Genomic DNA, 27,829 nt, shown 5'->3' on the forward strand with positions numbered 1-27,829 from the left:
CAGCCTCCTGAGTAGCTGGGACTACAGGTGCGTGCCACCATGCCTGGCTAATTTATTGTTGTTTTTTTTATTTTTTAGTAGAGACAGGGTTTCACCATATTGGCCAGGCTGGTCTCAAACTCCTGACCCTGTGATCCACCCGCCTCGGCCTCCCTGAGTGCTAGGATTACAGGCGTGAGCCACCGTGCCCGGCCCTCTGTATTTTTTTAATGCAACATTACAGGGCAGAATAGAAAGGAGAACTTAGATATAGAGGTTTAAATGTATATATTGGGTAAAACTTTCCTTGTGCATAGTATTACATGTATTTCAGCATGTAATTGGATGGCTTGGGTTATGGGATTAATCCTTGGGTTTGTGATTACTTTGTTACTAAGATTGATTTATTCAGATAATCTTGATGTGGGGAGAGATCAGAAATGCAATATATTTAATCAAACACCCTTGAAACCATCTCAGTATAAAAGACCTGGGAGGACTAGTTTTAGAGTTCAGTGGTTGAGAAATTGTGTCTGAGAGAGTAGCAATATAAAACTCGGACCTACAAATTTGCCTTTATTTCTTTGCAGCCTCCAACTGGTACAGATACTATGGTCAAAGCTGGAGTTAGCACTAACATAAGTACCAAGCACCAGTGTATTACTGCTATGAAAGAATATGAAAGCAAGTCACTAGAGGTCAGTAAAATACAATACAGAATGTCAGTCTAACCTTTTTGATTCTATTGGAATGTAGCTTTTAAAAATGGTTTTGATTATTTTTAGGATAGAGGGGTTCAGTTTGGGTTTATGTAAAAAATTAACCGAATTATTTTTAAAAATCAAGTATTATTTCTAGATATCTACTTGTTTAGGCAGGGATAATATTCAGGGATATGTGAAGGTATAGCACCCCAATGGTCTTTTTTTTTTTTTTTTTTTTGAGCTTTTTTGCCCAGGCTGGAATGCAGTGACACAATCACAGCTCATTGCAGTCTCAGCTTCCCAGGCTTCATGTCCTTAGCCTCTCAAATAGCTGGGACTGCTGGCATGTGCCCCATGCTCAGCTAATGTTTAAAAATTTTTTTGTGGAGATGAGGTCTTACTATGTTGCTCAGGCCGGTCTCAAACTCCTGAGCTCAAGTGATCTTTCTTCCTCGGCCTCCCAGTGTGCTGGGATAACAGGCATGAGCCCCTGAGCCCAGTCTAATCGTCTGTTCTGATTGGATGTTGCTTCTGTTACGCTGGGCAATGTGTATGCATGCATATGAAGGTGTTTTTAGTAAAATTATGCAAAGTCATACAGCTTAATAAAAGTTTTTCTTTTTTTTTTTTTTTTGAGCCAGTGTCTCCGTCACCCAGGCTGGAGTGCAGTGGCGCATCTTGGCTCACTATGACCTCTGCGTCCCAGGTTCAAGCAATTCTTGCACCTCAGCCTCCCTGGTAGCTTGGATTACAGGTGTGGGCCACCACACCCAGCTAAATTTTTTTTTTTTTTGAGATGGAGTCTTGCTCTGTTGCCTAGGCTGGAGTGCAGTGGCGTGATCTCAGCTCACTATAAACGCTGCCTCCCGGATTTAAGCAGTCTCCTGCCTCAGTCTCCGGAGTAGCTGGGATTGCAGCTGCACGCCACTATGCCCGGCTAATTTTTGATTTTTTTGTAGAGACAGGATTTTGCTGTGTTGGCCAGGCTGTTCTTGAACCCTGGCTTTGTGATCCGTCCGCCTTGGCCTCCCAAAGTGCTGGGGTTACAGGCATGAGCTGCAGCGCCCAGCCACATTATGTACTTTTTAATGGCTGTCTTTCAACATTGAGATACTCATCCATGTTGTTGCATGAAGTTAGTTTGTTCATTCTTACTGCTTATGTAGTAGGTTGCTGTACATTGTGATAGTCGTTCCCAATTGTAGTGATTGCTTCCTTCTGCATACCAAACTATGCTTGCTTTATTGGGCTGTGCCAGGAACATACTGACTTGAGACAAAATTGGTAAACTTTATTCTTTTTCTAATTTTTTTGCCCCACAGAATCTGCATCTTTTAATTCACTATAATTTTTATTTTATTTTTATATTTTAGGGCTAGGGAGAGTTAGGATTATTTTATGACATTTTACCGAAAGAGTGTATTGTTTGTAAAAGAAAACTCAGATTAAGATATGATTGACTCTTTGGCTTGTAGTTTTACAGTAATTGTGGTATGAATTTTAGTGTTTGTTGGAAATGTTTTTCTTTAATGATATAATGTCATTCCTTAGTTTTCTCTCTTTTAGTCATGGTTCCTGTGTGAAAGTAGAACTTGAATACTAAATTCAAGTATTTAGCCTCCTAAATAATTATTTTTAGCTACATGTTAAGATTAGAAATATGTTTTCCCTCCCTTCAGGAACTTCGTTTAGAGGATTATCAGGCTAACAGGAAAGGCCCACAGAACCAGGTGGGAGCAGGTACCACAACTGGCTTGTTTGGGTCTTCTCCAGCCACTTCCAGTGCAACAGGACTCTTCAGTTCCTCCACCACTAATTCAGGCTTTGCATATGGTCAGAACAAAACTGCCTTTGGAACTAGTAAGCACTTGATATCATATTAGATTATATTGAGGAGAGACAGATAACTAAAACTAAAACATAATTGCCATTTTGGATTAAGTGCTATGGAGAAAAATAATAATTCAGGGATACCATAGGAATAGGAAGGAATGCCTGGATATATGTGGGGAAAGGGAGAAAGACAGTTTAAGATGAAGATGACTAAGGAATGCTTCACGTGAGAAGGTGATGTTTGAGCAGTGACGTATCTGAAGAAGATGAAAGAGCAAGTTGTACAGATTGCTGGGGGAAGAACATTCCAGCTAGTGGAAACTGAGTCTAAAAACTCTTGAGTTTTGGCCATTTGAAGAGAGGGCAAGGGAAAATACTGGGGGATATGGGGGCCATATTTTATACAACTTTGTAGACTAATATCAAGACTTGAATTTTTACTTGATTTAGGAAATCCTGAGAGTTGTTTAGACAGAGAAGTCATGTGATTGTGAGTAAAGGATGATTCTGAAGTCTCCTATATTGAGAGTAGGTGGTAAGAAAGAGGAGAAACAAATTACTTAGAAAGCTATTATCAGCATGAGAGGTGTTAGTGGCTTGGGCAAGGATGGAAAAGAGGCCAAGTGTGGTGGCTTATGCCTGCAATCCTAGCACTTTGGGAGGCCAAGGCAGGTGGGTTGCTTGAGGTCAGGAGTTCAAGACTAGCCTGGCCAACATGGTAAAACCCTGCCTCTACTAAAAATATGAAAATTAGTTGGACATGGTGGCAAGTGCCTGTAATCCCAGCTACTTGGGAGGCTGAGGCAGGAGAATCGCTTGAGCCTGGGGGGCAGAGGTTGCAGTGATCTGAGATCACGCCATTGCACTCTAGCCTGGGTGACAGAGCAAGACTCCGTCTCAAAATAATAAGGATGGAAAAGAAAAAAGATGAGGTTCTGGACCCAGTTTGATTATAGAACTGATGGGATTTGCTGATGGATTGGTTTAATGTGGGATGTGAAAGAGGAGTTAAAGATGATGACTAATTTACTTTACAAAAATACTACTTTTGCAAAAGTAATGCACATATATGATACAAAGTTCACAAAATACAGAAAACTAACCAGAGATTATATACTTTGCTTCTACACTTTCTCCATCCACCAGTTTGCCTCTGTATAGAAAAGCAAAAATTAGAGCTTTTCATAGCCTTCTGAAGAGATGTACATACACATACACACACAAAAATACATATTTAAGTAATGTTTAACCTACTTTTTCTTTTCTCTTTTTGAGACAGGGTCTTAGGTTCTTACTCATTGCCCATGCTGGAGTGCAGTGGTGTGATCACAGCTCACTGCACCCCCGACTTCCTGGGCTTAGGTGATTCTCCTACCTCAGCCACTCTATAGGCATGTGCCACCACCACACCCAGCTAATTTTATTTTATTTATTTATTTATTTTTTGAGTTGGAGTCTCACTGTTGCTCAAGCTGCAGTGCAGTGCAACCTCCAACTCCCAGGTTCAAGTGATTCTCCTGCCTCAGCCTCCTGAGGAGCTGGGGTTACAGGCGCCCACCACCATGCCTGGCTAATTTTTTATATTTTTAATAGAGTTGGGGTTTCACAACATTGGCTAGGCTGGTCTCAAACCCCTGACATCAGGCGATTAACCAGCCTCGGCCTCCCAGAGTGCTGGGATTATAGGTGTGAGCCATGGTGCCAAGCCCTAATTTTTTTTTTTTTTTTTTTTCAGACAGAGTTCCACTCTGTCGCCCAGGCTGGAGTGCAGTGGTGTGATCTCGGCTCACTGCATCCTCCACCGCCCAGGTTCAAGCAATTCTCTCTGCCTCAGCCTCTGAAGTAGCTGGGATTACAGACGCCCACCACAATGCCTGGCTGATTTTTTTGTATTTTTAGTACAGATGGGGTTTTATAATCTTGGCCAGGCTGATCGGAACTCCTGACCTCAGGTGATCGCCCATCTCAGCCTCCCAGATTGCTGGAATTACAGGCGTGAGCCACCGTGCCTGCCAGCATTGGCTAATTTTTGTATTTTTAGTAGAGACGGGGTTTTGCCATGTTGGCCAGGCTGATCTCGAACTCCTGGCCTCAAGCAATCTGTCTGCTTCAGCCTCCCAAAGTACTGAGATTACTAGTGTGAACCACCATGTCCATCCTAATGTACTTTTCAATCTTGATATTCCATGATTTAGTTTAGTATGCGTTTTGTTTGTTTGTTTGTTTGTTTTTGAGACACAGTCCCACCTTGTTGACCGGGCTAGAGTGCAGTGGAGCAATCATAGCTCACTGCAGCCTTGAACTCTTGGGCCCAAGTAATATTCCCACTGTTCTGCCTGGCTAATGTTTCTTAATTTTTTCTGTTTTTTGGTGGGAGTTGGAGGACACTGTCTAGCTCTGTCACCCAGGCTGTCGTGTAGTGGCTCCATCACAGCTCCCCACAGCCTCAAACTCCCAGGCTCAAGCCATACTCCCACCTCAGTCTCCCTAGTAGCTAAAACCACAGGCACAAGTCATTATGCCTGACTAATTTTTACAATTTTTTTGTAGAGATGGGGTCCCATTGTGTTGCCTATGCTGTTCAGGAACTCCTGTCCTCAAGTGATCCTCCTGCCTTGGCCTCCCAAAGTGTTGTTATTACAGATGTGAGCCACTGTGCCTGGCCCATATTCATTATTGAATATTACATATCAGACTCTGGGCTGGATATATTCATGTAAAGAAGAGGCCTTTGTTCTCAATAACTTAGACTAGCAAGTTTAAAATACACATGCTGACTTCTAGTGTATTATCTTGTAAAATAGAAGGAAGCTGTGGACTTACAAGGGAAGATCATTTAGCCTAGTTAGACTTCTTGGGGTCAGGGTGTTATTACAGAAGTTAAAGTTTAAATCTAGAGTTAGGTGAAGGATGGAAAATGAAAAGGTTATCAAGTAGTGAATGAAGAGTAGTAGATAACATAAGGACTTGAAATAACTGGATAATGGAAGGTTTTGTATTTTTGGGTGTTTACATTTTTTTTCTTTTCTTTTTCCTAAAAGGTACAACTGGATTTGGAACAAATCCAGGTGGTCTCTTTGGCCAACAGAATCAGCAGACTACCAGCCTCTTCAGCAAACCATTTGGCCAGGCCACAACCACCCAGAACACTGGCTTTTCCTTTGGTAATACCAGCACTCTAGGACAGCCAAGCACCAACACCATGGTAAGGAAACAGACCGTTATTTACCTCCAGGTCTTACTTGTAGAGTTAAGTAATCATGTCTAACTAGCAAATTCTACCTCTACTGCAGATCTTAAGAGTTGAGGGTATTTAATGAAGGGAAGAGAACAAAGTCTTAGAATAATTAAGACCTAGATTCTAGCCTGGGCTCTACTCTTTACTTGTTGAGATGCTGTTGAGGTGGTCACTTATCCTTTCTGAAAGTATTTTTCTCATCACTAAGTAGGAACTACTTAGTGGGCTGGACTTGGCCCTCTTGAAGCTATGCCTTGGAAGATTGACTATAGCCATTCTATAGGGGATAGGAGAAAATACTTATTACTGACTATATTTTGGAATATAGCCAACAACAGGAACTAAGGGAGCTTTCATCTAGTTCCCTTAGGGGGAATCGTACAAAGAAATTTTTTGTTTTTTGTTTTTTGTTTTTAAAGGGAGACCTACAACTTAGAGCCATACTGTGTCCAAAGAGAAGGTCCTCATGGTCATTACTAGTTTATTTCTAGAGATCTTTTTTAGGGAAGTATGAAATTAAAGAATGAAGTGATATGTGAGTAATTGATCAGAACTTGGAATTTACCTCATCTTAAAATTAGAGATACTTTTACTGATTAAAAAACAAGTATGGGCTGGGCACAGTAGCTTATGCCTGGAATCCCATCACTGCCAAGGTGGGCAGATCACTTGAGATCAGGAGTTCGAGACCAGCCTGGCCAATATGGTAAAACCCCGTTTCTGCTAAAAGTACAAAACTTAGCCAGGCACAGTGGTTGGTGCCTGACTACTTGGGAGGCTGAGGCACAAGAATAGCTTGAACCCAGGGGGAGGCAGAGGTTGCAGTGAGCTGGGATTGCTCCATGGCACTCCAACCTGGGCAACAAAGCGAGACTTAATCTCAAGGAAAAAAAAGTATGCTTGTACCCCAGGTCTTCAAAATACTAGATGACTGATTTCAGTAACATGTGGAAAAGATCAGCCGGGCATGCTGGCTCATGCCTGTCATCCTAGCACTTTGGGAGGCTGAGGTGGGGTGGACCATGAGGTCAGGAGTTCGAGACCAGCCTGGCCAACATGGTGAAACCCTATCTCTACCAAAAATACAAAAATTAGCTGGGCATGGTGGCAGGTGCCTGTAATTGAAGCTACGCAGGAGGCTGAGGCAGGAGAATTGCTTAAACCCAGGAGGCAGAAGTTGCAGTTGAGCTGAGATTGTGCCACTGCACTCCAGCCTGGGCGCCAGAGCGGGACTCCATCTCAAAACAAACACACAAACAAAAAAGGATCATAATCCATGACTAAGTGGGATTTATCCAAGGAAGATTGGTTCAACATATCATCATTAATCATTGTAATACACTGTGGTAATATAATTTAAAAAACAACCACATGATCACCTCAGTAGATATAGATAAAACATTTGACACTTTTACATGATAAAAACACTGAAGGAAGAACAAGAAGGAACCCAGTATAGCCAAAACAATTTTGAAAAACAACAAGTTGGAGGACCCTCAGGCTTCTCTCTCTTTTTTTTTTTTTTTTGAGACGGATTTTTCGCTCTTGTTGCCCAGGCTTGAGTGCAATGGCACGATCTCAGCTCACTGCAGCCTCTGCCTCCCGGGTTCAAGAGATTCTCCTTTCTCAGCCTCCCACATAGCTGGGATTGCAGGCGTGCGCCACCATACCCAGCTAATTTTGTATTTTTAGTAGAGCCGGGGCTTCACCATGTTGGTCAGGCTGGTCTCGAACTCCTGACCTCAAGTGATTCACCCGCCTCGGCCTCCCAAAGTGCTGGGATTACAGGCATGAGCCACTGTGCCCGGCCTTCATGTTTCTCAATTTTATTTATTTTTCTAAGACAGGCCTCGCTGCAGTTACCCAGGCTGGAGTGCAGTGGCCGGATCTCAGCTCACTGCAAGCTCCGCCTCCCGGGTTCCCGTCATTCTCCTGCCTCAGCCTCCCGAGTAGCTGGGACTACAGGCGCCGCCACCACGCCCGGCTAGTTTTTTGTATTTTTTAGTAGAGACGGGGTTTCACCGTGTTAGCCAGGATGGTCTTGATCTCCTGACCTCGTGACCCGCCCGTCTCGGCCTCCCAAAGTGTTGGGATTACAGGCTTGAGCCACCGCGCCCGGCCGAGATGGGTTTTCATTGAGTTATCCAGGCTGGTCTCCAGCTTCTGGGCTCAAACAATCTGCTCTCCTTGCACTCCCAAAGTGCTGAGATTACCTTTTAGCTAGGCCTTTTAGCACATGATTGTCGTCCCAGCTACTCAGGAGGCTGAGGTCGGGGAATCACTGAGGTCAGGTGTGAGCAGCTGTACCTGGCTTTACTTCTCAATTTTAAAACTTACTATAAAGCAATAGTAATTGTGTTACTGGCATAAGGAGAGACATAGACCAATTGAATAGAAGTGAGAGTCCAGAAATAAACCCTCACATTTGTAGACAATTGATTTTCAACAAGGATACCAAAACAATTCAGTGAAGAAGAATGGTCTTTTCAACATGTGGTGCTGAGACAACTGATTATTCACATGCAAAATAATGAGGTTGGATTCTTTCTTCACAGCACTGAGTTAACTGCAAAAGTTAAAATTGATCAGTTTTTTGTTTTTTGTTTTTTGTTTGAGACAGTCTTGCTCTGTTGCCCAGGCTGGAGTGCAGTGGCACGATCTTGGCTCACTGCAACCTCTGCCTCTTGGGTTCAAGCGGTTCTCTTGCCTTGGTCTCCCAAGTAACTGGAATTACATGTGCGCACCACCATGCCTGGCTAATTTTTTTGTATTAAGTGGAGACAGGGTTTCACCTGTTGGCCAGGCTGGTCTCGAACACCTGACCTCAAGTGATCTGACTGCCTTGGCCTCCCAAAGTGCTGGGATTACAGGTGTGAGCCACTATGCCTGGCCAAAAATTGATCAAATTTCTTTTTTTTTTTTTTTTTTGAGACGGAGTCTCGGTCTGTCGCCCAGGCTGGAGTGCAGTGGCTGGATCTCAGCTCACTGCAAGCTCCGCCTCCCGGGTTTACGCCATTCTCCTGCCTCAGCCTCCGGAGTAGCTGGGACTACAGTCGCCTGCCACCTCGCCCGGCTAATTTTTTGTATTTTTAGTAGAGACGGGGTTTCTCTGGGTTAGCCAGGATGGTCTCGATCTCCTGACCTCGTGATCCACCCGTCTCGGCCTCCCAAAGTGGTGGGATTACAGGCTTGAGCCACTGCGCCCGGCCCAAATTGATCAAATTTCTAAATGCAAGAGCTAAAATTATAAAACTGTTAGAAGAAACCTAGTTAGACAATAGTATCTTAGATACAACACCAAAAGCAAAAGCAGAAAAAGAAAAAATAGATAAATTGGGCTTTTTCAAAATTAAAACCTTTTAGCCAGGCCTTTTAGCACATGTTTGTCGTCCCAGCTACTCAGGAGGCTGAGGTCGGGGAATCACTGAGATCAGGAGTTAGAAGCTGCAGTGCACTATCATCGTGCTATGAATAGGCCACTGCACTCTAGCCTGAGTAAGGTAATGATACCCTATCTCTTAAAAAAAAAAAAAAAAAAAAAAGATGGCAGAAAAACATTTATGTATCAAGGGGATATCATCAAAATGAAAAGAAGACCTGTAAATGGAAGAAAATATTTGAAAATCGTATGTGATATAGGACTTGTATCCAGGATATATAAATAACTCCTATAATTCAGTAGTAAGACAATAACTTATTTAAAAAGGGCCCAGGATTTGAATTGACATTTCTCCAAAGAAGATATGTAAGTGGTGTGATAATATGCTTAACGTCATAAGTCATCAGGGAAAGGCAAATGAAAACCAAAATGAAATACCACTTTGCACCTACTTGAAAGATATAATAAAGACAGTAATAGGCCAGGCATGGTGGCTCACGCCTTTAATCCCAGCACTTTGGGAGGCCAAGGCGGGCAGATCACAAGGTCAGGAGTTCAAGACTAGCCTGGACAACATGGTGAAACCCCGTCTCTACTAAAAATAACAAAAAATTATCCAGGCATAGTGGTGCCCGCCTGTTGTCCCAGCTACTCGGGGGGCTGAGGCAGGAGAATCTCTTGAACCCAGGAGGCAGAGGTTGTGGTGAGCCGAGATTGTGCTACTGCACTCCAGCCTCGGTGACAGTGTGAGACTCAACAAAAACAAAAAAAAAGCCAGTAGTAAGTATTGAACCTGGAGAAGTTGGAACCATTATACATTGATGGTAGGAATGTAAAATGGTGCCACCCTGTTAAGAAAACAGTTTGGTGGTTCCTCAGAATGTTAAACAGAGTTATGATATGAACCAGCAGTTGCACATCTTGGGGTTTACCAAAGAAAAATAAGACACAGACTTGTACACAAATGAACATAACAGCATTATTCATAATGACTAAAATGTAGAAATTACCTAAAGATCTATTAACAACAAATGGGTAACCAATTGTGGTATATGCATATAATGGAATATTGTTTAACCATAAATTGGAATGAAGTACTGATACATACTACAACACAGGTGAACCTTGAAAACGTGCTAATGAAACAAGTCTGTCACAAAAGACCACATTTTTAATGACTCCATTCATATTAAATGTTGAGAATTTTTAAAAAATCCACAGAAAAAGATTAATGGTTCCCTAGGGATAGGGAGTAATTGCTGATGGGTCTGGGATTTCTTTTGGGGGTAGTGAGAATTTAGATAGTAGGGATGGTTGCACAACTGTGAACACGCAAAACATCACTGAATAGTCCACTATAAATGAGTGAATTTTGTGGTGTGTGAATTGTGTCTCAATAAAACTTTAAAAAACAGCACAGTGAATTCCCTCTTCAGCAAGTCTATTAGCACAATATTTTTTCTTTATTAATGCATAAGTAAAATACATTGTTAAACATAGGATGATGCAGATTGCTCATTGGAAATGAGTATAGTGTCTCATTTAGAATTAAGGCTTTTGGCTGGGTGCAGTGGCTCACGCCAGCGTTTTGGGAGGCCAAGGCGGATGGATCACCTGAGGTCAGGAGTTTGAGACCAGCCTGGGCACATTGTGAAACCCCATCTCTACTAAAAATGCAAAAATTAGCTGGATGTGGTGGTGTGCCCTTGTAGTCCCAGCTACTTGGGAGGCTGAGGCGACAGAATCACTTGAACCTAGGAGGCGGAGGCTGCAGTGAGCTGAGATTGTGCCAGTGCACTTCAGCCTGGGCAACAGAACGAAACTCCATTATCAAAAAAAGGAATAAGGCTCTTTAACATAACACTACTACCTCAGTCCGTGTTGATTTATTTTCACTGATTATTTTTGGTTACTTGATTTTAAGTCCACTCCCCAGCTTGATAGTGATTAGTTCTTTTCACCTAAATCTAAGTTATTTAGCCTAGTATTTGTCATTATAAGTTTGAAAAAATTGTAACTTTTTTTTTTTGGTTAATCTGAGACTCGATGCGGAAACTATTGTAGGGTATCTTTTAATCTATATAAACTTCTTTGCAGGGTTTATTTGGAGTAACCCAAGCCTCACAGCCTGGAGGTCTTTTTGGGACAGCTACAAACACCAGCACTGGGACAGCGTTTGGAACAGGAACAGGTCTCTTTGGGCAGACCAATACTGGATTTGGTGCTGTTGGTTCGGTAGGTTTCCACAGTTGACTGTAATTTGAAGATGTCTGTAGATTTGTTAAAGGAATTTTCTTCTAAGGATTTGACTCTCTTGCAAGTATTTTTTTATTGGGTGTATTATTGTACCAGCCTAATATGATTTGATTTTGAGAACAAAAGGCAATTTGATATAAGATGTAATTTCAGGTTAACTTCAGGTTTGTTTTCAATTAGTAAATTCTTTCCTTTTTAAAATTTCTTTTCCTCTGTGCTTATGTGCATCATACTTCTGATAGCATTGGTTAAACTGTTGAGTCTAAATTCAAGTTCTTTTGCTTTGTTTGAATCAGATGATTTTTAACTCCTAGTTCTTCCCTCCTTTGTAGGTGATAAATTGGTATGATATTTGGGAATGAAATGTTTTTGGGGTTGATCAGGTTGTTGAAATTGTTGAGATACTCATGGAAGAAGCTTTGAACTTGCTGTTGTGAGTTGGTTAAAAAAAGAAAAAAGGGCCAGGTGCGGTGGCTCACGCCTGTAATCCTAGCATTCTGGGAGGCCGAGGCCGGTGGATCACCTGAGGTCGGAGTTCAAGACCAACCTGGCCAACATGGTGAAACCCCATCTCTCCTGAAAATACAAAAAAACACTAGCCGGGTGTGGTGGTGGGTGCCTATAATCCCAGCTACTTGAGATGCTGAGGCAGGAGAATCACTTGAACCCAGGAAGTGGAGGTTGCAGTGACCCAAGATCGCCCCATTACACTCTAGCCTGGGCAACAAGAGCAAAACTCCATCTTATAAAAAAGGAGCACAAAGTTCCTAAAACATATGGTCCTGTTTCCATGGAGATTGAAATTTCTCTTTTCTTTTTTTAAACTTTGGACAGATAATTGAGGTGAGAAATTGAGAAAATTAGATAATGCTTCAAGACATTCTAATACTTTTGTTGTGGTCGTGGTGGTGGTTGTTTTTGAAGCTGAGTCTCGTTCTGTTGTCCAGGCTGTACTGCAGTGGCATGATCTTGGCTCACTGCAACCTCTCCCTCCCAGGCTCAAGTGATTCTCGTGCCTCAGCCTCCCAAGTAGCTGGGATTACAGGCATGTGACACCATACCAGGCTAATTTTTTATTTTTCTTTTTTTTGGGATGGAGTCTCGCTGTGTTGACCAGGCTGTAGTACAGTGGCACACGATCTCGGCTCACTGCAGTCTGCCTCAGCCTCCTGAGTAGCTGGGATTACAGGCGTCCGCCACCATGCCCAGCTAATTTTTGTATTTTTAGTAGAGATGGGGTTTCACCATGGTGGCCAGGACCTCATGACCCACCTGCCTTGGCCTCCCAAAGTGCTAGGAATACAGGTGTGAGCCACCACGCCTGGCCTTAATTTCTGTATTTTTTAGTAGAGGTGGGATTTTGCTATGTTGGCCAGGCTGGTAACTCATGGCCTCAAGTGATCCTCCCACGTTGGCCTTTCAAAGTGCTGGGATTACAGGCATGAGCTACTGTGCCCGGCTTCCAGTACTTTCTAGTGACAGATTTATTGATGTATAGTCCACATGCCTTACAATTTGTCTCTTTAAAGTGTACAGCTAGGTGGTTTTTAGTATATTGACAAAATGTGCAACTATCAGTAGTTTTAGAACATACTCATTATGCCAAAAAGAAATGCCATAGTCATTGGCAGTCACTCCCGATTTTCCTCTGATCATCTTAAGCCTGCTTTCTCTCTATGGATTTGACTATTTTGAACACTTCATGTAAATGGAATCATAATATATGGTCTTTTGTGATTGGTGTCTTTCACTTAGCGTAGCGTTTTCAAGGTTCGTCCATGTTGTAGCATGTTCAAAGTTTTTCTTGTAATGATTTCTTCTGGCAAAGTAAATATTTGCTACATGTCTCTTAACAGGTAAAAAGATATTTGATGGCCTTGTTATTTTTTTCTTTGCCTCACTGAAATCCGGTTTCATTGGATTCCTTTTGTTTCAGTGGTAATCCTTAGGGGTCACCATTAACTTTTCAGGCCAGAAGCATTCTGTGTTTATATTTTTTGATAGCCTTTATTCATCTTTCTTCTACCTTTTTTATAAATGTTAGGACATCTTTCCCCCACCCCGTACCCAATCCAATATACCTGAGGTAACCTGTATTTAGTTTGGTGTGTGTCTTAATATTATTTTAAATTTTCCTGTATTCTATTCTTTTTAGACCCTGTTTGGCAATAACAAGCTTACTACATTTGGAAGCAGCACAACCAGTGCACCTTCATTTGGTACAACCAGTGGCGGGCTCTTTGGTAACAAACCAACCCTGACTTTAGGAACCAATACAAACACTTCTAATTTTGGTACATATAAAAAGCAGGTTTGGCTCTCTTAAAGTTACACTGACTATACCACACATTATTCTCCTGATTCGTATGATTGGAAATATTTAAAAGTTCTCAGGTAAGCCATAGCTTGATGTGAAGTACCAGAGGGAAAGGTTTAAAGTCCTGGATATGGCTTGAGATAATTAGTAGGCATGTAAATTGCTTTTCATTTACTTTGGATTACCTCAGCAATAGCTGAGAAACCATGAAGGAAACATATTTGGTTAAGTGACACATTGTATGAGGCCAGGTTTCAAACCTGTGGTGGTATACAGGAGATACTTGGTTGTTCTTATTTTTGTTGTTGGTTTGTTGTGTTGGTTTGTTTTTGCTTTTTGTTTTTTGTTCTTTTTTTTTTTTTTTTTTTTTTGGTGGAGAACAGAGTCTTTATATCGCCTCAGCCTCCCAAAGTGCTGAGATTACAGGTGTGAGCCACTGCAACTGGCCTGGTTATTCTTTTTTTTTTTTTTTTTTTTTTTTTTTTTTTTTTTTTTGAGACGGAGTCTCACTCTGTCGCCCAGGCTGGAGTGCAGTGGCCGGATCTCAGCTCACTGCAAGCTCCGCCTCCCGGGTTTACGCCATTCTCCTGGCTCAGCCTCTGAGTAGCTGGGATTACAGGCGCCTGCCACCTCGCCCGGCTAGTTTTTTTTTTGTATTTTTTAGTAGAGACGAGGTTTCACCGGGTTAGCCAGGATGGTCTCGATCTCCTGACCTTGTGATCCACCCGTCTTGGCCTCCCAAAGTGCTGGGATTACAGCCTTGAGCCACCGCGCCCAGCCAGCCTGGTTATTCTTAGTGAAAGTTGAAATGTGCCAGGTATTGTGGTAAGAACCTGTAGTCCCAGCCATTATGGAGGCTGAGTAAGGAGTATCACTTAGGAGTTCAAGGCTGCAGTGTGCTGTGATCACACTTGTGAATTGCCACTGCATTCCAGCCTAGGCAACATAGTGGAAGCAGGTCTCTAAAAAACTAAAATAAAATAAGAAAAATAATATAAGAAAGTTGAAACCTTTCTGATTTGGGGGATTATTCAGTAGTTTATTTTTTACCGTTTCAAAAATTTGGAATGCATGTTCATTGTATACATATTCGTTGTTAAAAATCTGGAAAATACAGAGAAGATTGAACAATAATTTTAAAAACCTTAACCTACTGTCTTGGAGATATGCTGTAAAAATTTAAACCAGTTTTATGGAACATGATATTCTTACTATTATTTTATTTTTTACTTTTTATTTTATTTTGAGGTGTAGTCTCACTGTGGAGTGCAGTGGCATGATCTCGATCTCGGCTCACTGCAACCTCTGCCCTCCCGGTTTCAAGTGATTCTCCCACTTCAGCCTCCCGAGTCACTGGGATTACAGGCACGCACCACTGTGCCTGGCTAATTTTTATATTTTTAGTGGAGACAAGGTTTCACCATGTTGGCCAGGCTGGTCTGAACTCCTGAGTTCAAGTGATCTACCTGCCTTGGCTTCCCAAAGTGCTGGGATTATAGGTGTGAGCCACCATGGCCAGTCAGTATTTTCAATATGTCTTATAACTACCTAATTATGTTTTCAAAATTCAATATGTCTTATAACTACCTAATTATGTTTTCAAAAGTCAGATCAGATATAGGAAGTTTATTTTGTTTGTCGAGGGAAATAGTGGTTCAAATATTTCTTGAGGATTTTGTGTGCCAGAGACATCACTAGGCACTGATAGGTTCTATTTGGGAGATGAGTACAAAGACATGGTTATTTGGTATAGGTCAGCAGTTAACTCAGTTTTTTAATGAGCCTTTGAACGATCTTGTAATGTACTGGAGAAAGAGATCATATTGAACATCCGTTGGAAGATGAATATGTTTTATCTGACTGTCAACTACATGAGGAAGGTAGATGGTCATTGATAGGTACCAATTCCTAAATTGATGTGTTTTGTTTCATTTTTATAATCCCTTTTAGTCATTTTGCTCATTCACTGCCAGAAATGATTATAGTTCCTATAATTCCTTTTGGTCATACTCTGTTTGAAACAACCGTTTTGAGACAGTGGACTTTGTTACCATGGATGAGATACTTGGCATCTGTCTCTCTGTCTCTGTCTCTCTTTCTCTCTCTCTCTCTCCACCTCTCCCTCCCTCCCTCCCTCTCTCTCCCTCCCTCCCTCTCTCTCCCCCCTCCCTCCCTCCCTCTCTCTCCCTCCCTCCCTCCCTCCCTCCCTCTCTCTCCCTCCCTCCCTCTCTCCCTCTCTCTCCCTCTCTCTCCCCCTCTCCCCCCTCCCCTCCCCTCCCCTCCCCTCCTCCCTCTCTCTCTCCCTCCGTCTCTCTCCCTCTCTCTTCCTCTCTCTCCCTCTCTCTCCCTCTCTCTCCCTCTCTCTCCCTCTCTCTCCCCCCTCCCCTCCCCTCCCTCCTCCTCCCTCTCTCCCCCTCTCTCCCCCACTCCCCGTCTCCCTCTCTCCCCCTCTCACCTCCCTCCCTTCCTCCCTCCCTCCCAGGCTGTAGTGCAATGGCACAATCTTGGCTCACTGCAACCTCCACCACCTGTGTTTGAGTGATTTTCCTGCCTCAGCCTCCCGAGTAGCTGGGATTACAGGCGCCTGCCACCACAATCAACTAATTTTTGTATTTAAAGTAGAGATAGGGTTTCACCACGTTGGCGAGGCTGGTCTGGAACTCCTAACCTCAGGCGATCCGCCTTCCTCGGCCTCCCAAAGTGCTGGGATTACAGGTGTGAGCCTCCACACCCGTCCCTACTTATTTCTTACCTATAAAATTAAAATGGAAAGATGGTTAAGGGTCAGTTAGCGTTTCTCAACCTTTTCTGTTATCATTTACCCTTCCCCATGGACCCTTTGTAGACTATTTTTTTGTTTTTAAGTTTTACCTGCTGTAATGGGACTGTTTTTTCTTTCATTTATTTATTTATTTATATTTTTGAGACAGAGTCTCGCTCTGTTGCCCAGGCTGGAGTGCAGTGGCCCGATCTGGGCTCACGGCAAGCTCCACCTCCTGGCTTCACGCCATTCTGCTTCAGCCTCCCGAGTAACTGAGACTACAGGTGCCGACCGCCATGCCTGGCTAATTTTTTTTTGTATTTTTAGTAGAGACGGGATTTCACCGTGTTAGGCAGGATGGTCTCGATCTCCTGACCTCATGATCCACCCTCCTTGGCCTCCCAAAGTGCTGGGATTACAGGTGTGAGCCACTGCGCTCGGCCTGTATTTTCTTTTTTTTCTTTTTTTTTTTTTTTGAGACAGAGTCTCGCTCTGTCACCCAGGCTGGAGTGCAGTGGCCGGATCTCAGCTCACTACAAGCTCTGCCTCCCAGGTTTACGCCATTCTCCTGCCTCAGCCTCCCAAATAGCTGGGACTACAGGCACCCGCCACCTCGCCCGGCTAGTTTTTTGTATTTTTAGTAGAGACGGGGTTTCACCGTGTTAGCCAGGCTGGTCTCGATCTCGTGACCTCGTGATCCGCCCGTCTCGGACTCCCAAAGTGCTGGGATTACAGGCTTGAGCCACCGTGCCCGGCCGGCCTGTATTTTCTTAATCATCTTCTCCCTTCCCCTGAGATTTTCATACCACACATATACTGTGTGTCTGTTTATGTTGTGTGGCTCTTTGGAGGGCCACAAACTATCATCTGTGATATTGTAGTCCCTCAAGAACCAATTTCCACTCCCTTTGAAAATGTGTGTGTTTAATAAAAGCTCTTTTTTTTTTGTAACATGCTTCATGTTCAAAATTAAATGCTATTTTTCTTTTTCTTTTCTTTCTTTGTTTTTTTTTTTTTTTTGAGACGGAATTTCGCTCTTGTTGCCCAGGCTGGAGTGCAGTGGCGTGATCTCAGCTCACTGCAACCTCTGCCTCCTGGGTTCAAGCGATTCTTCTGCCTCAGCCTCCCACGTAGCTGGGATTACAGGCACGCACCACCACGCCCAGCTAATTTTTGTATTTTTAGTAGAGACGGGGTTTCGCCATGTTGGCCAGTCTAGTCTTGAACTCCTGACCTCAGGTGATCTGCCCGCCTCAGTCTCCCAAAGTGCTGGGATTACCGGTGTGAACCACCACCACACTCGGCCCTTCCTTCCTTCCTTCCTTCCCTCCCTCCCTCTCTTCCTTCCTTCCTTCCCTCCCTCCCTCTCTTCCTTCCTTCCTTCCTTCGTCTTTCTTTCTTTTTTCTTTCCTTCCTTCCTTCCTTCCTTCCTTCCTTCCTTCCTTCCTTCCTTCCTTCCTTCCTTTCTTCCCTTTCTTCCCTTTCTTCCCTTTCTTTCCTTCCTTCCTTTCTTTTCTTTTCTTTCCTTCTCTTCTTTCTCCTCTCTTCTCTCTTCTCTTCTCTCTTCTCACTCTGTCTCCTAGGCTAGAGTGTACTGGTGTGATCTCAGCTCACTGCAACCTCTGCCTCCTGGGCTCAAGTGATCCTCCCACCTCAGCCTCCTGAGTAGCTGGGACTACAGGCATGTGCTACTACATCTGGCTAATATTTGTATTTTTATAGAGACAGGATTTACCATGTCACCCAGGCTGGCCTCAAACTCCTGAGCTCAGGTGATCCGCCTGCCTTGACCTTACAAAGTGCTGGGATTACAGGCGTGAGCCACTGTGCCCGGCCGATAAAATTTTTTTTTAAGATATATATGATGTTAATCTATGGTTGCAGATTTCTGATTTGCTTAGAGTTCTTCTTTTTTTTTTTTTTTTTTTTTGGTGTGAATATATTTACAGTCATGTTCAGTGATAGGAAAATGAAAGGTGTCATTTTTATCTGAGTTGCCTTACTAACTTGTGTGCTGAATTTGAATTGTCTTTTTAATTGTTATTTTTAAAATTGAATTTTACAAGTCAATAAACTTATCCGTGAGAATCGGAGGAAATGTGTGGTATAAACAGTGTAAGTTGGGATTTATTTCCCTCCTGTGGGTTTGAGGTAGTTCACGAGTATCTTGTTTTCTGCTACTTATGGGGCTGTAAGATCCCTTTTGATTAAATTTTTATTCAAAAGAAAAGTCTCCAAGTACATTTTCTATTTTTTCATCAGGGAAAATTGATGATGCTTGAGTAGGCAGCACTCCATTTTTGTGGCATAGCTATTAGAACAATTCAAAAAGAGATTCAATGAATGTCTGAGTCAAATATATAGCAATTAAGTCAATTTACTTGTTTGGATTTTATTTTATGTATTTATTTTTTTTTGAGATGGATTCTCGCTCTGTCATCCAGGCTGGAGTGCAGTGGCATGATTTTGGCTCACTGCAACCATCACCTCCCGGGTTCAAGCAATTCTCTGCCTTAGTCTCCTGAGTAGCTGGGATTATAGGCACCCACCACCACGCCCTGCTAATTTTTGTATTTTTGGTAGATACGGGATTTCACCATCTTGGCCAGGCTGGTCTTGAACTCCTGACCTTGTGATCCACCCGCCTAGGCCTCCCAAAGTGATGGGATTACAGGTGTGAGTCACTGTGCCCGGCCTATTTGCTTGGATTTTAAAATGACATGAAATACTATTGTTTTTGAACTTTTACATTCTTCAGCTTTTTTCTTGATTTTTTTTTTTCGTTGAGATAATAATCCAAGTACTGACACGACAAAGTATGATATTAGTGATACTTTTTCGTCTGTTCCAAAATAGTTTCTTTACTGTGTTTGTTATCTTTTTGGACTGGTTTCCCTCCATGATTTTTTTTTTCTTTTGGAGACGGAGTCTTGCTCCATTGCCCAGGCTGGAGTGCAGTGGTGTGATCTCAGCTCACTGCAACCCTCTGTCTCCTTGGTTCAAGCGATCTTCCTGCCTCAGCCTCCCAAGTCGCTGGAATTACAAGCGTGCACCACCACAGCCAGCTTTTTTTTTTTTTTTTTTTGTGGTAGTAAAGAAGAGGTTTCACATGTTGGCCAGGCTAGTCTTAAACTCCTGACCTCAAGTAATCTACCTGCCTCTGCCTCCCAACGTGTTGGGATTACAGGTGTGAGCCATCGTGCCCAGTACTTTATGACTTTTAAATGACTTCATATGTTTTACAAACAGGGTTTTCTGACTAGTTATTTTTTTCTCTTACTAGAAATTAATGACATATTCATTAATTGTTTCGTTGATATTTGGTTCCAAAAGGAATAATGAAACTTTGTGAACATAGGTGAACAAAAGAAAAGTAATGGCAGCAGTACAGAATAGGATCTTTGTTTAATACCTATGGTTTTTGTTTTTGTTTTTGTTTTTGTTTCTTTTTATTTTTTTGAGCTAGTGTCTCACTATGTCACCTAGGCTGGAGTGCAATGGTGTGATCTCGACTTACTACAGCTTCTGCCTCCTGGATTCAAGTGATTCTCCTGCTTCAGCCTCCCAAGTAGTTAGGATTCTGGGTGTGCACCACCATGCCAGCTAATTTGTGTATTTTTAGTAGAGATGGGGTTTCTCCATGTTGGCCAGACTGGTCTTGAACTTGTAACCTCCAGTGACCTGCCCACCTTGGCCTCCCAAAGTGCTGGGATTACAGTTGCCAGCCACCGTGCCCGGCTGATACCTGTGGATTTTAAAGGGGAATCATAGGATTTTGTCTAAATGGTGGCTCATAGTGAAGGAGACTTCTCATGTGTAATCAGTTACACCTTACTATCCAGGCCTGGTTCATCTGTTCAAAATAAAAGCTACTATAGAGAGTTTTGTAGGTAATTTTTTTGTTAGCAAGGACCTTTAGGTTCAGTTAAAGTGTCTTTGTTGATTATTTTATTTTTATTTTATTGTATTGCATTATTTTTTGAAACAGAGTCTCACTCTATCCAAGCTGGAGTGCAGTGGCGCGATCTTGGCTCACTGCAACTGCCGTCTCCCGGGTTCAAGTGATTCTCCTGCCTCAGCCTCCCAAGTAGCTGGGATTATAGGCATGCGCCACCATGCCTGGCTAATTTTGTATTTTTTGTAGAGACGGGTTTTCACCATGTTCCCCAGGCTGTTCTCGAACTCCTGACCTCATGATCTGCCCACCTTGGCCTCCCAAAGTGTTGGGGTTACAGGTGTGAGCCAGCACGCCTGGCCAATTGTTTTATTTTTTTAGTACAACTTAGGAGGAGTGAATTTTTCTTCTAAATAAACTTGAATCATGCATTGAAAGCTTTGGGCCTCACAAAGGCAGTGTTTCCAAAGCTCAAACACATTAACTTTGCTTGAATATTGATATTATCCTGTATTGAATTGATACTTCTTTATTTTATTTACTTATTTTTATTTGTTTTTGAGACAGAGTCCTGCTCTGTCGCCCAGGCTGGAGTGCAGTGGCGCGATCTAGGCTCACTGCAACCTCTCTCTCCTGGGTTCAAACGATTTTCCCACGTCAGCCTCCTGAGTAGCTGGGATTACAGGCACCCACCATCATGCCTGGCCAATTTTTTTTGTATTTTTGTAGAGACGGGGTTTCACCATGTTGGCCAGGCTCCTCTTGAACTCCTGACTTCAGGTGATCCTTCTGCCTCGGCCTCCCAAAGTAGTGGGGGATTGCAGGCGTGAGCCACCACGCCTGGCCTCTGAATTGATATTTCAAGGCTGAAATGTAATTAAGTAAATATGAAGACTTGTTAGCATATGTGAAAATGTTTTTTTAAAGTTATCCTACAAGTTAGGAGTCCTAAATATTAACTGAAAGGTTCACAACTTAGAGTCAGACTGCTTTGTGTTAAACACCCTTATAGAGGAAATTGAGAGTTATATTAAAAGTACAGTCCACTCATTCTTTTGTTTTCCTAGGTTTTGGCACAAATACCAGTGGGAATAGTATTTTTGGAAGTAAACCAGCACCTGGGACTCTTGGAACTGGGCTTGGTGCAGGATTTGGAACAGGTAAGAAACTCTTACCATGAGATCTAGGAAGTGACACAACTTGACTTTCTAGTTTCTGGAACATGGGAGATCTATTTGATTATATTAGTGGAATTAAGAAGTCTACCTTTTCATTTTTCTAGTTGGGTTTATAAAACATTCCCAGCAGTTATGCTTTACCAGGCTTTAAAATATTGGCACATTTGTCTTAGAAGCTGTATGCTCCCTTTTCTACAAAGTATCCTCTGATAGTCCTGGTCTATTTGAGATTGTTAGTGTTTAATATGAGAATTGTCATGAGGACATTAACTTTCATTTTCCCCATGTTACTTTTGTAACAGGGATTTGAGGCCTTAAACTGTTTATCAAAGTAAGCCCTAATAGAAAGGCAGAGCAATAAGAGCACATGCTGATGTAATTCTCCTTTGCAAGGAGAATTTCATTTAGTTTGATTGTCATATAGACCAGTGTCACCCCTTTTCCCTGATTCCTACTGTTAACAACTATTTTTCAGTGCCTTTGAAGATACCGACCCTTCTACCTGCCTAGTTGGTTTTAAACAGTTGGAGGGCGATGATGGTCATAAGATATAAAATGTTTTCGCATGTACAGTAAAACGAGGTTGTTTAAACAGAGTTTAGCCTACTTTTTCAGTTCATTTGCCTGCAGGTGTGGTCAGTTAGTGTTAAACCATTTCCATAGTCTCTGCTTCCAATGTCCAGTTAATCTGTTTTTTTCCCTTCTATCATCTGAGCATTCATCTGTCATTTCCTTCTTTTTTGTTTGTTTGTTTTTTGTTTTTTGTTTTGGAGACGGAGTCTTGCTCTGTAGTTCAGGCTGGAGTGCAGTGGTGCAGTCGCAGCTCACTGCAATCTCCGCCTCCCAGGTTGAAGCAATTCTCCTCCCTCAGCCTTCCTAGTAGCTGGGATTACAGGTGTATACCACCATGCTTCGCAAATCATTGTAGTTTTAGTAGAGACGGGGTTTCACTATGTTGGTCAGGCTGCTCTTGAACTCCTGACCTCAGGTGGTCCTCCCTCCTTGGCCTCCAAAGTGCTGGGATTACAGGTGCAAGCCACTGTGCCTGGCTGTCATTTCCTTCTTAATGGAACCTCATTTTATACTATGAGCTGCTTTTGTGGTTTTTAGTTTTTATTTTTTCAATTTTCCTTTTTTTTTTTTTTTTGTCAGATGGAGTCTTGCTCCGTCCCCCAGGCTGGAGTGCAGTGGCGTAATCCCGGCTCACTGCAACCTCCACCTCCCAAATAGCTGGGACTACTGTTGCACGCCACCACGCCCAGCTAATTTTTGTGTTTTTAGTAGGGACAGGGTTTCACTGTGTTGGCCAGGCTGGTCTTGAACTCCTGAGTTCGTGATCCTCCTGCTTCAGCCTCCTTCAGTGCTGGGATTACAGGCATGAGCCACTGCGCCCAGCCTTCAGTTTTCTTTTTAAGATAAAAGGTGTTTTGTTTTGAAACAGGTTCTTGCTCTGTTGCCCAGGCTGGAGTGCATTGGCATGATCACAGCTCACTGCAGCATCTACCTCCCGGGCTCAAACCATCCTGCCACCTCAGCCTCCCTAGTAATTGGGACAACAGATGCAAGCCACCATGCTCGGCTAATTTTTTAATATTTTGGAGAGATGAGGTTGGCCTGTTTTGCCCAGTCTGGTCTCGAACCCCTGGGCTGAAGCCATCCTCCTGCCTTGAGCTCTTAAAGTGCTGGGAATACAGGCATGAGTCAGTGCTCCCTGCTTAAGATAAAAGATGTAAGTGCTGGTAAAAAGTTTTTAACAATTCAGAAGTTTCATGAAAAGCCCCGTCTTTTTCAACTGTGAAGTGATGAGGTTTGTTGGGCATGTATCTTGTCAGACCCCTTTCTATGCATTTTTCGGACATGTTTACACACACACACACGTCTATACATATGTATCTTATATTTAAGGGTCAGGATTATATTCTTGTTTGTTTTTTGAGATGGAGTTTCGCTCTTGTTCCCCAGGCTGGAGTGCAGTGGTGCAATCTTGGCTCACCACAACCTCCGCCTCCCGGGTTCAAGCGATTCTCCTGCCTCAGCCTCCCGAGTAGCTGGGATTACAGGCATGCGCCCCCATGCCCAGCTAATTTTGTATTTTTAGTAGAAACGGGGTTTCTCCATGTTGGTCAGGCTGGTCTCAAACTCCCGACCTCAGGTGATCCCCCTGCCTTGGCCTCCCAAAGTGTTAGGATTATGGGTGTGAGCCACCGTGCCCAGCCTAGGATTATATTTTTAAATGGAAACTATACCCTGTATGAGTGACTTTTAAGCCAAAGGCTGAGATGCATTAGTTGGTTATAATTAATATAGTTGCCTGCAATCAGCATTTTAAGAAAATGAAGTAGAATTAAAAATCAGTAGGCTGGGCCTAATGGGTTATGCTTGTAATCCCAGCACTTTGGGAGGCCTAGGCAGGATTGCTTGAGGTCAGGAGTTTAACATCATCTTGAGCGACATAGTAAGATACTATAAAAATAAATAAATAAATAAAATAGATATGCATGGTGACATGTGCCTGTAGTCCTAGCTACTCAAGCAGCTGAATGAGATATGCTGTGGGAGGATCACTTGAGCCTGGGAGGTAGATGCTGCAGTGGGTTATAATCGTACCACTGTACCCCAGCCTGGGTAACAGAATGAGACTCTGTCTTTGAAAAAAAAAAAAAAAAAAACCGGGCGCGGTGGCTCAAGCCTGTAATCCCAGCACTTTGGGAGGCCAAGATGGGCGGATCACGAGGTCAGGAGATCGAGACCATCCTGGCTAACCCGGTGAAACCTCGTCTCTAGTAAAAAAAAAAAATACAAAAAAATAGCCGGGTGAGGTGGCGGGCATCTGTAGTCCCAGTTACTCGGGAGGCTGAGGCAGGAGAATGGCGTAAACCCGGGAGGCGGAGCTTGCAGTGAGCCGAGATCCGGCCACTGCACTCCAGGCTGGGCGACAGAGCGAGACTCCGTCTCAAAAAAAAAAAAAAAAAAAATCATTTGAAATATTAAGGTTAATATTCTTTTACGAAACTTTGTTTCAGTTGTGTTTGTGTTTATGTGTTTTGGATCTCAGTGTTTTTCATAGCATGTGCTGTAGTCGAAAATGTTTGAAAGCACTGTCTTACATAGTGTTCTGTGACTTGTATTTTTATTTCACATAATACCAGTTTTTCTTTTGGTCAGTACATACAGATCAATCTCATTTTTAAAAACCCTATTTAGAGCTGGATGAGGTGGCTCATGCTTGTAATCCCAGGTCTTTGGGAGACTGAGGTGGGCGGATTGCTTGGGTAACATAGGGAGACCCTGTCTGTACTAAAAATGCAAAAAGTTAGCTGGGCTTGGTGGCTTGTGCCTGTAGTCCGTGCTACTCGGGAGGCTGAGGTGGGAGAATCACCTGAGCGTTGGAAGTCGAGACTGCAGTGAGCAGTGATCATTCCACTGCTCTCCACACAGGTTGATGGGAATGAGACTTGGTTCTCATTCCCCCCAAAATTTTTTAGTATTCCATTAAATACACACAATTTACACACATCATACATATACCTTTACTTATTTAACATTTCATCTGTTGGACATTTGAGTTATTTGATAATGTTGGCAAAGCCCTCAGTGAAGATTTTTTGTTACATAATTTTCCATGTGTTAGTTTATTGTAGGATTGCTACATCAACTTGGAATTGCAGTGTTGGAAGATACGCATATTTCAGATTTTGGTTGGATTTACTAATTTGCCTTTCAAAAATAATACCAGTTTGTGTTGCTCACATTATATAAAGTGTCCATGTTTCTGTATTTTCCATATTGTTGGGCTTTTTTGTCTTTGCATACATGATAGTAGAAATTGGTGAATTCCAATTTGTACTTCACTGATTACTGGCAAAGGTGAATATCTTTGTTTTTTTATTTACCATTTGAGTCAGTTCTCTGTTCAAAGTGTTGGATTACTGTTTCTTTTTTTCTGCACCTACTACTAACTTGAGATTCTTGTTAATTTACATTTTATTTATTTGTTTGTTTATTTATTTATTTATTTATTTTGAGACTGAGTTTCTCTCGTTGCCCAGGCTGGAGTACAGTGGTGTGATCTCAGCTCACAGCAACCTCCGCCTCCCAGGTTCAAGTGATTCTCCGCCTCAGCCTCCTAAGTAGCTGGGATTATAGGCATGCGCCACTGCACCCGGCTCATTTTGTATTTTTTTAGTTAGAGATGAGGTTTCACCATGTTGGTCAGGCTGGTCTCGAACTCCTGGCCTCAAGTGATCCACCAGCCTCGGCCTCCCAAAGTGCTGGGATTACAGGCGTGAGCCACCGTGCCTGGCCTCTTAATTTATTTTTAAGGATGCTTTGCGTATCATGGATATAACTCTTTTTGGTTATATAATAGGTGTTTTTTTTTTTAATGAAAATTCCCCATTATACCCCAGAAAGAATTTCATTTGAGCTTTTCAACTTATCCAACTTCTGCCACATAAATTTTGCAAGAAATTAAAACTTAAAAGCTCTCATTTCGTTGTACCGTGTGATCCCTAAACATATGCAGAATGTGTCATTTGAAATCACATGTTTTCTTCCAACCCTGTAGGAAAAAATAGCTTTGGTACGGGCAAATTAAGGAAGGCTTTTCTTTTCTTTTTTGCTCAAATTCAAATTAACGAAGGCTTTTCTTTTTTTTAAATATTTTTTGTAATTTTAGTAGAGACGGAATTTCACCATGTTGGCCAGGCTAGTCTTGAACTACTGACCTCAGGTGATCCACCTGCCTCAGCCTCCCAGAGTGCTGGGTTTAGAGGTTTGAGCCACTGCACTGGGCCACAAGTTGTTTTGTGATTTTTTTTTTTTTTTTTTTTAATTATGGTTACATGTGCACAATGTGCAGGTTTGTTATATATGTATACATGTGCCATGTTGGTGTGCTGCACCCATTAACTTGTCGTTTACATTAGGTGTATCTCCTAATGCTATCCCTCCCCCCCTGCCCACCGCAAGTTTTATTTTATTTTTTTCCAAGATGGACTCTTGCTCTTGCCTAGGCTGGAGTGCAGTGGCGTGATCTCGGCTTACTGCAACCTCTGCCTCTCGGGTTCAAGCAATTCTTCTACCTCAGCCTAATTTTTGTATTTTTAGTAGAAATGGAGTTTCACCATTTTGGCCAGGCTAGTCTGGAACTCTTGACCTCGTGATACCCCTGCTTCATCCTCCCAGAGTACTGGGATTATAGTCATGAGCCACTGCACCCAGCCACAAGTTTTATTTTTATGTGATCAGAATTACTTTCTCTTTGGCTCCTGAATCTTGTAGGTTTTGATTAGCAATGTCTTCCCCCATATTCCAAGACTTTGTAACTCCTTTTCTGATGCTTTTGTCTCTATTCCACAATAATGTAATATCCTAACATTTTATTTTAATATACTCTGTTTTCCTCTGACAGTTCTCTCTCACAACAAACAAACTGCATTTGTGTCGCTGTTGTATATTCCTTATACATGCCTCTCCTATAAACTAAAAGATGGATACAATCAATTAAGATTTTTACACCCACAACCTTAGCAGCAGTCTTTCATGTAGGGAAATGAGAATTGTGAGTCACCAGGCACACACACTGTTGCAATTCCCTAATTATCACATCTGCTGAAGCAGGCCCTTGGCTTTGAGAGGAACATTTCCTGAGACTTGCATATAAACACCCACATTCCTGAACTCTGCATTTCATGGTTTAACAAACACCCACATTCCTGAACTCTGCATTTCATTGTTTAACAGGTAGACTAGCACTGTAGCTTTCAGCTGTATTTTTGGGAGGCATTAGCTAAATGGGTGTTTCTCTGCAACTTCTTATTTTCAGTGATGGAGATTCAAACTGAAGCCTCCTGTAACATGGGCATTTGGATACTTAATGATTAGTTGTGATATACAAATGTTAAATGTACAGATACATAAGATTTTTTTGTATGCTTAGATTTAAGAAACCAATCTTAGTATAAAAGGTTTTATACTGTCCCTTGGCATGTGATTTTCTCCTGCACTATGTGTTCAGACTAAGAAACATCCATTAATTCATGGACATAATCATTTCTTGTTTTATAGTGATATTAACTATCATTAGCACTATCAATTGCACACCATTGCCTTGGTTACTTATTAATAATAGTAAACCTTCGTTCTACAGATTTTCCTTGAAGTAATGGCTACATATAGTAAGGTTGATTGTAATACTAAGAGACACATAGAAAAATCTTTCTGGTGCTAATAGATGCCTCAGATCAATTTAATAAATTCTAACAATTTTGGAATGTCTCAAAAGGAA

At 42.3% G+C, this 27,829-nt stretch overlaps 1 protein-coding gene across 9 annotated transcripts in view; it reads left to right on the forward strand.

Annotated features, from left to right (window-relative positions):
* Positions 1–27,829, forward strand: part of NUP98 (nucleoporin 98 and 96 precursor) — a 120,330-nt gene that overhangs the window by 16,372 nt on the left and 76,129 nt on the right. For 4 of the 9 annotated variants that reach the window (XM_045370328.2, XM_045370331.2, XM_074014553.1 and 1 more), the window contains exons 6-11: positions 570–677; positions 2,363–2,543; positions 5,558–5,721; positions 11,231–11,368; positions 13,545–13,683; positions 21,430–21,522. In XM_045370328.2, the coding sequence (XP_045226263.2) occupies positions 570–677; positions 2,363–2,543; positions 5,558–5,721; positions 11,231–11,368; positions 13,545–13,683; positions 21,430–21,522 (823 nt within the window). The remainder of the gene's footprint in view (positions 1–569; positions 678–2,362; positions 2,544–5,557; positions 5,722–11,230; positions 11,369–13,544; positions 13,684–21,429; positions 21,523–27,829) is intronic. The other 5 variants (XM_045370329.2, XM_045370332.2, XM_074014555.1 and 2 more) reach the window with 2 other exon arrangements.

Source organism: Macaca fascicularis, chromosome 14, assembly GCF_037993035.2.
Source record: "Macaca fascicularis isolate 582-1 chromosome 14, T2T-MFA8v1.1".
Classification (NCBI taxonomy): domain Eukaryota; kingdom Metazoa; phylum Chordata; class Mammalia; order Primates; family Cercopithecidae; genus Macaca; species Macaca fascicularis.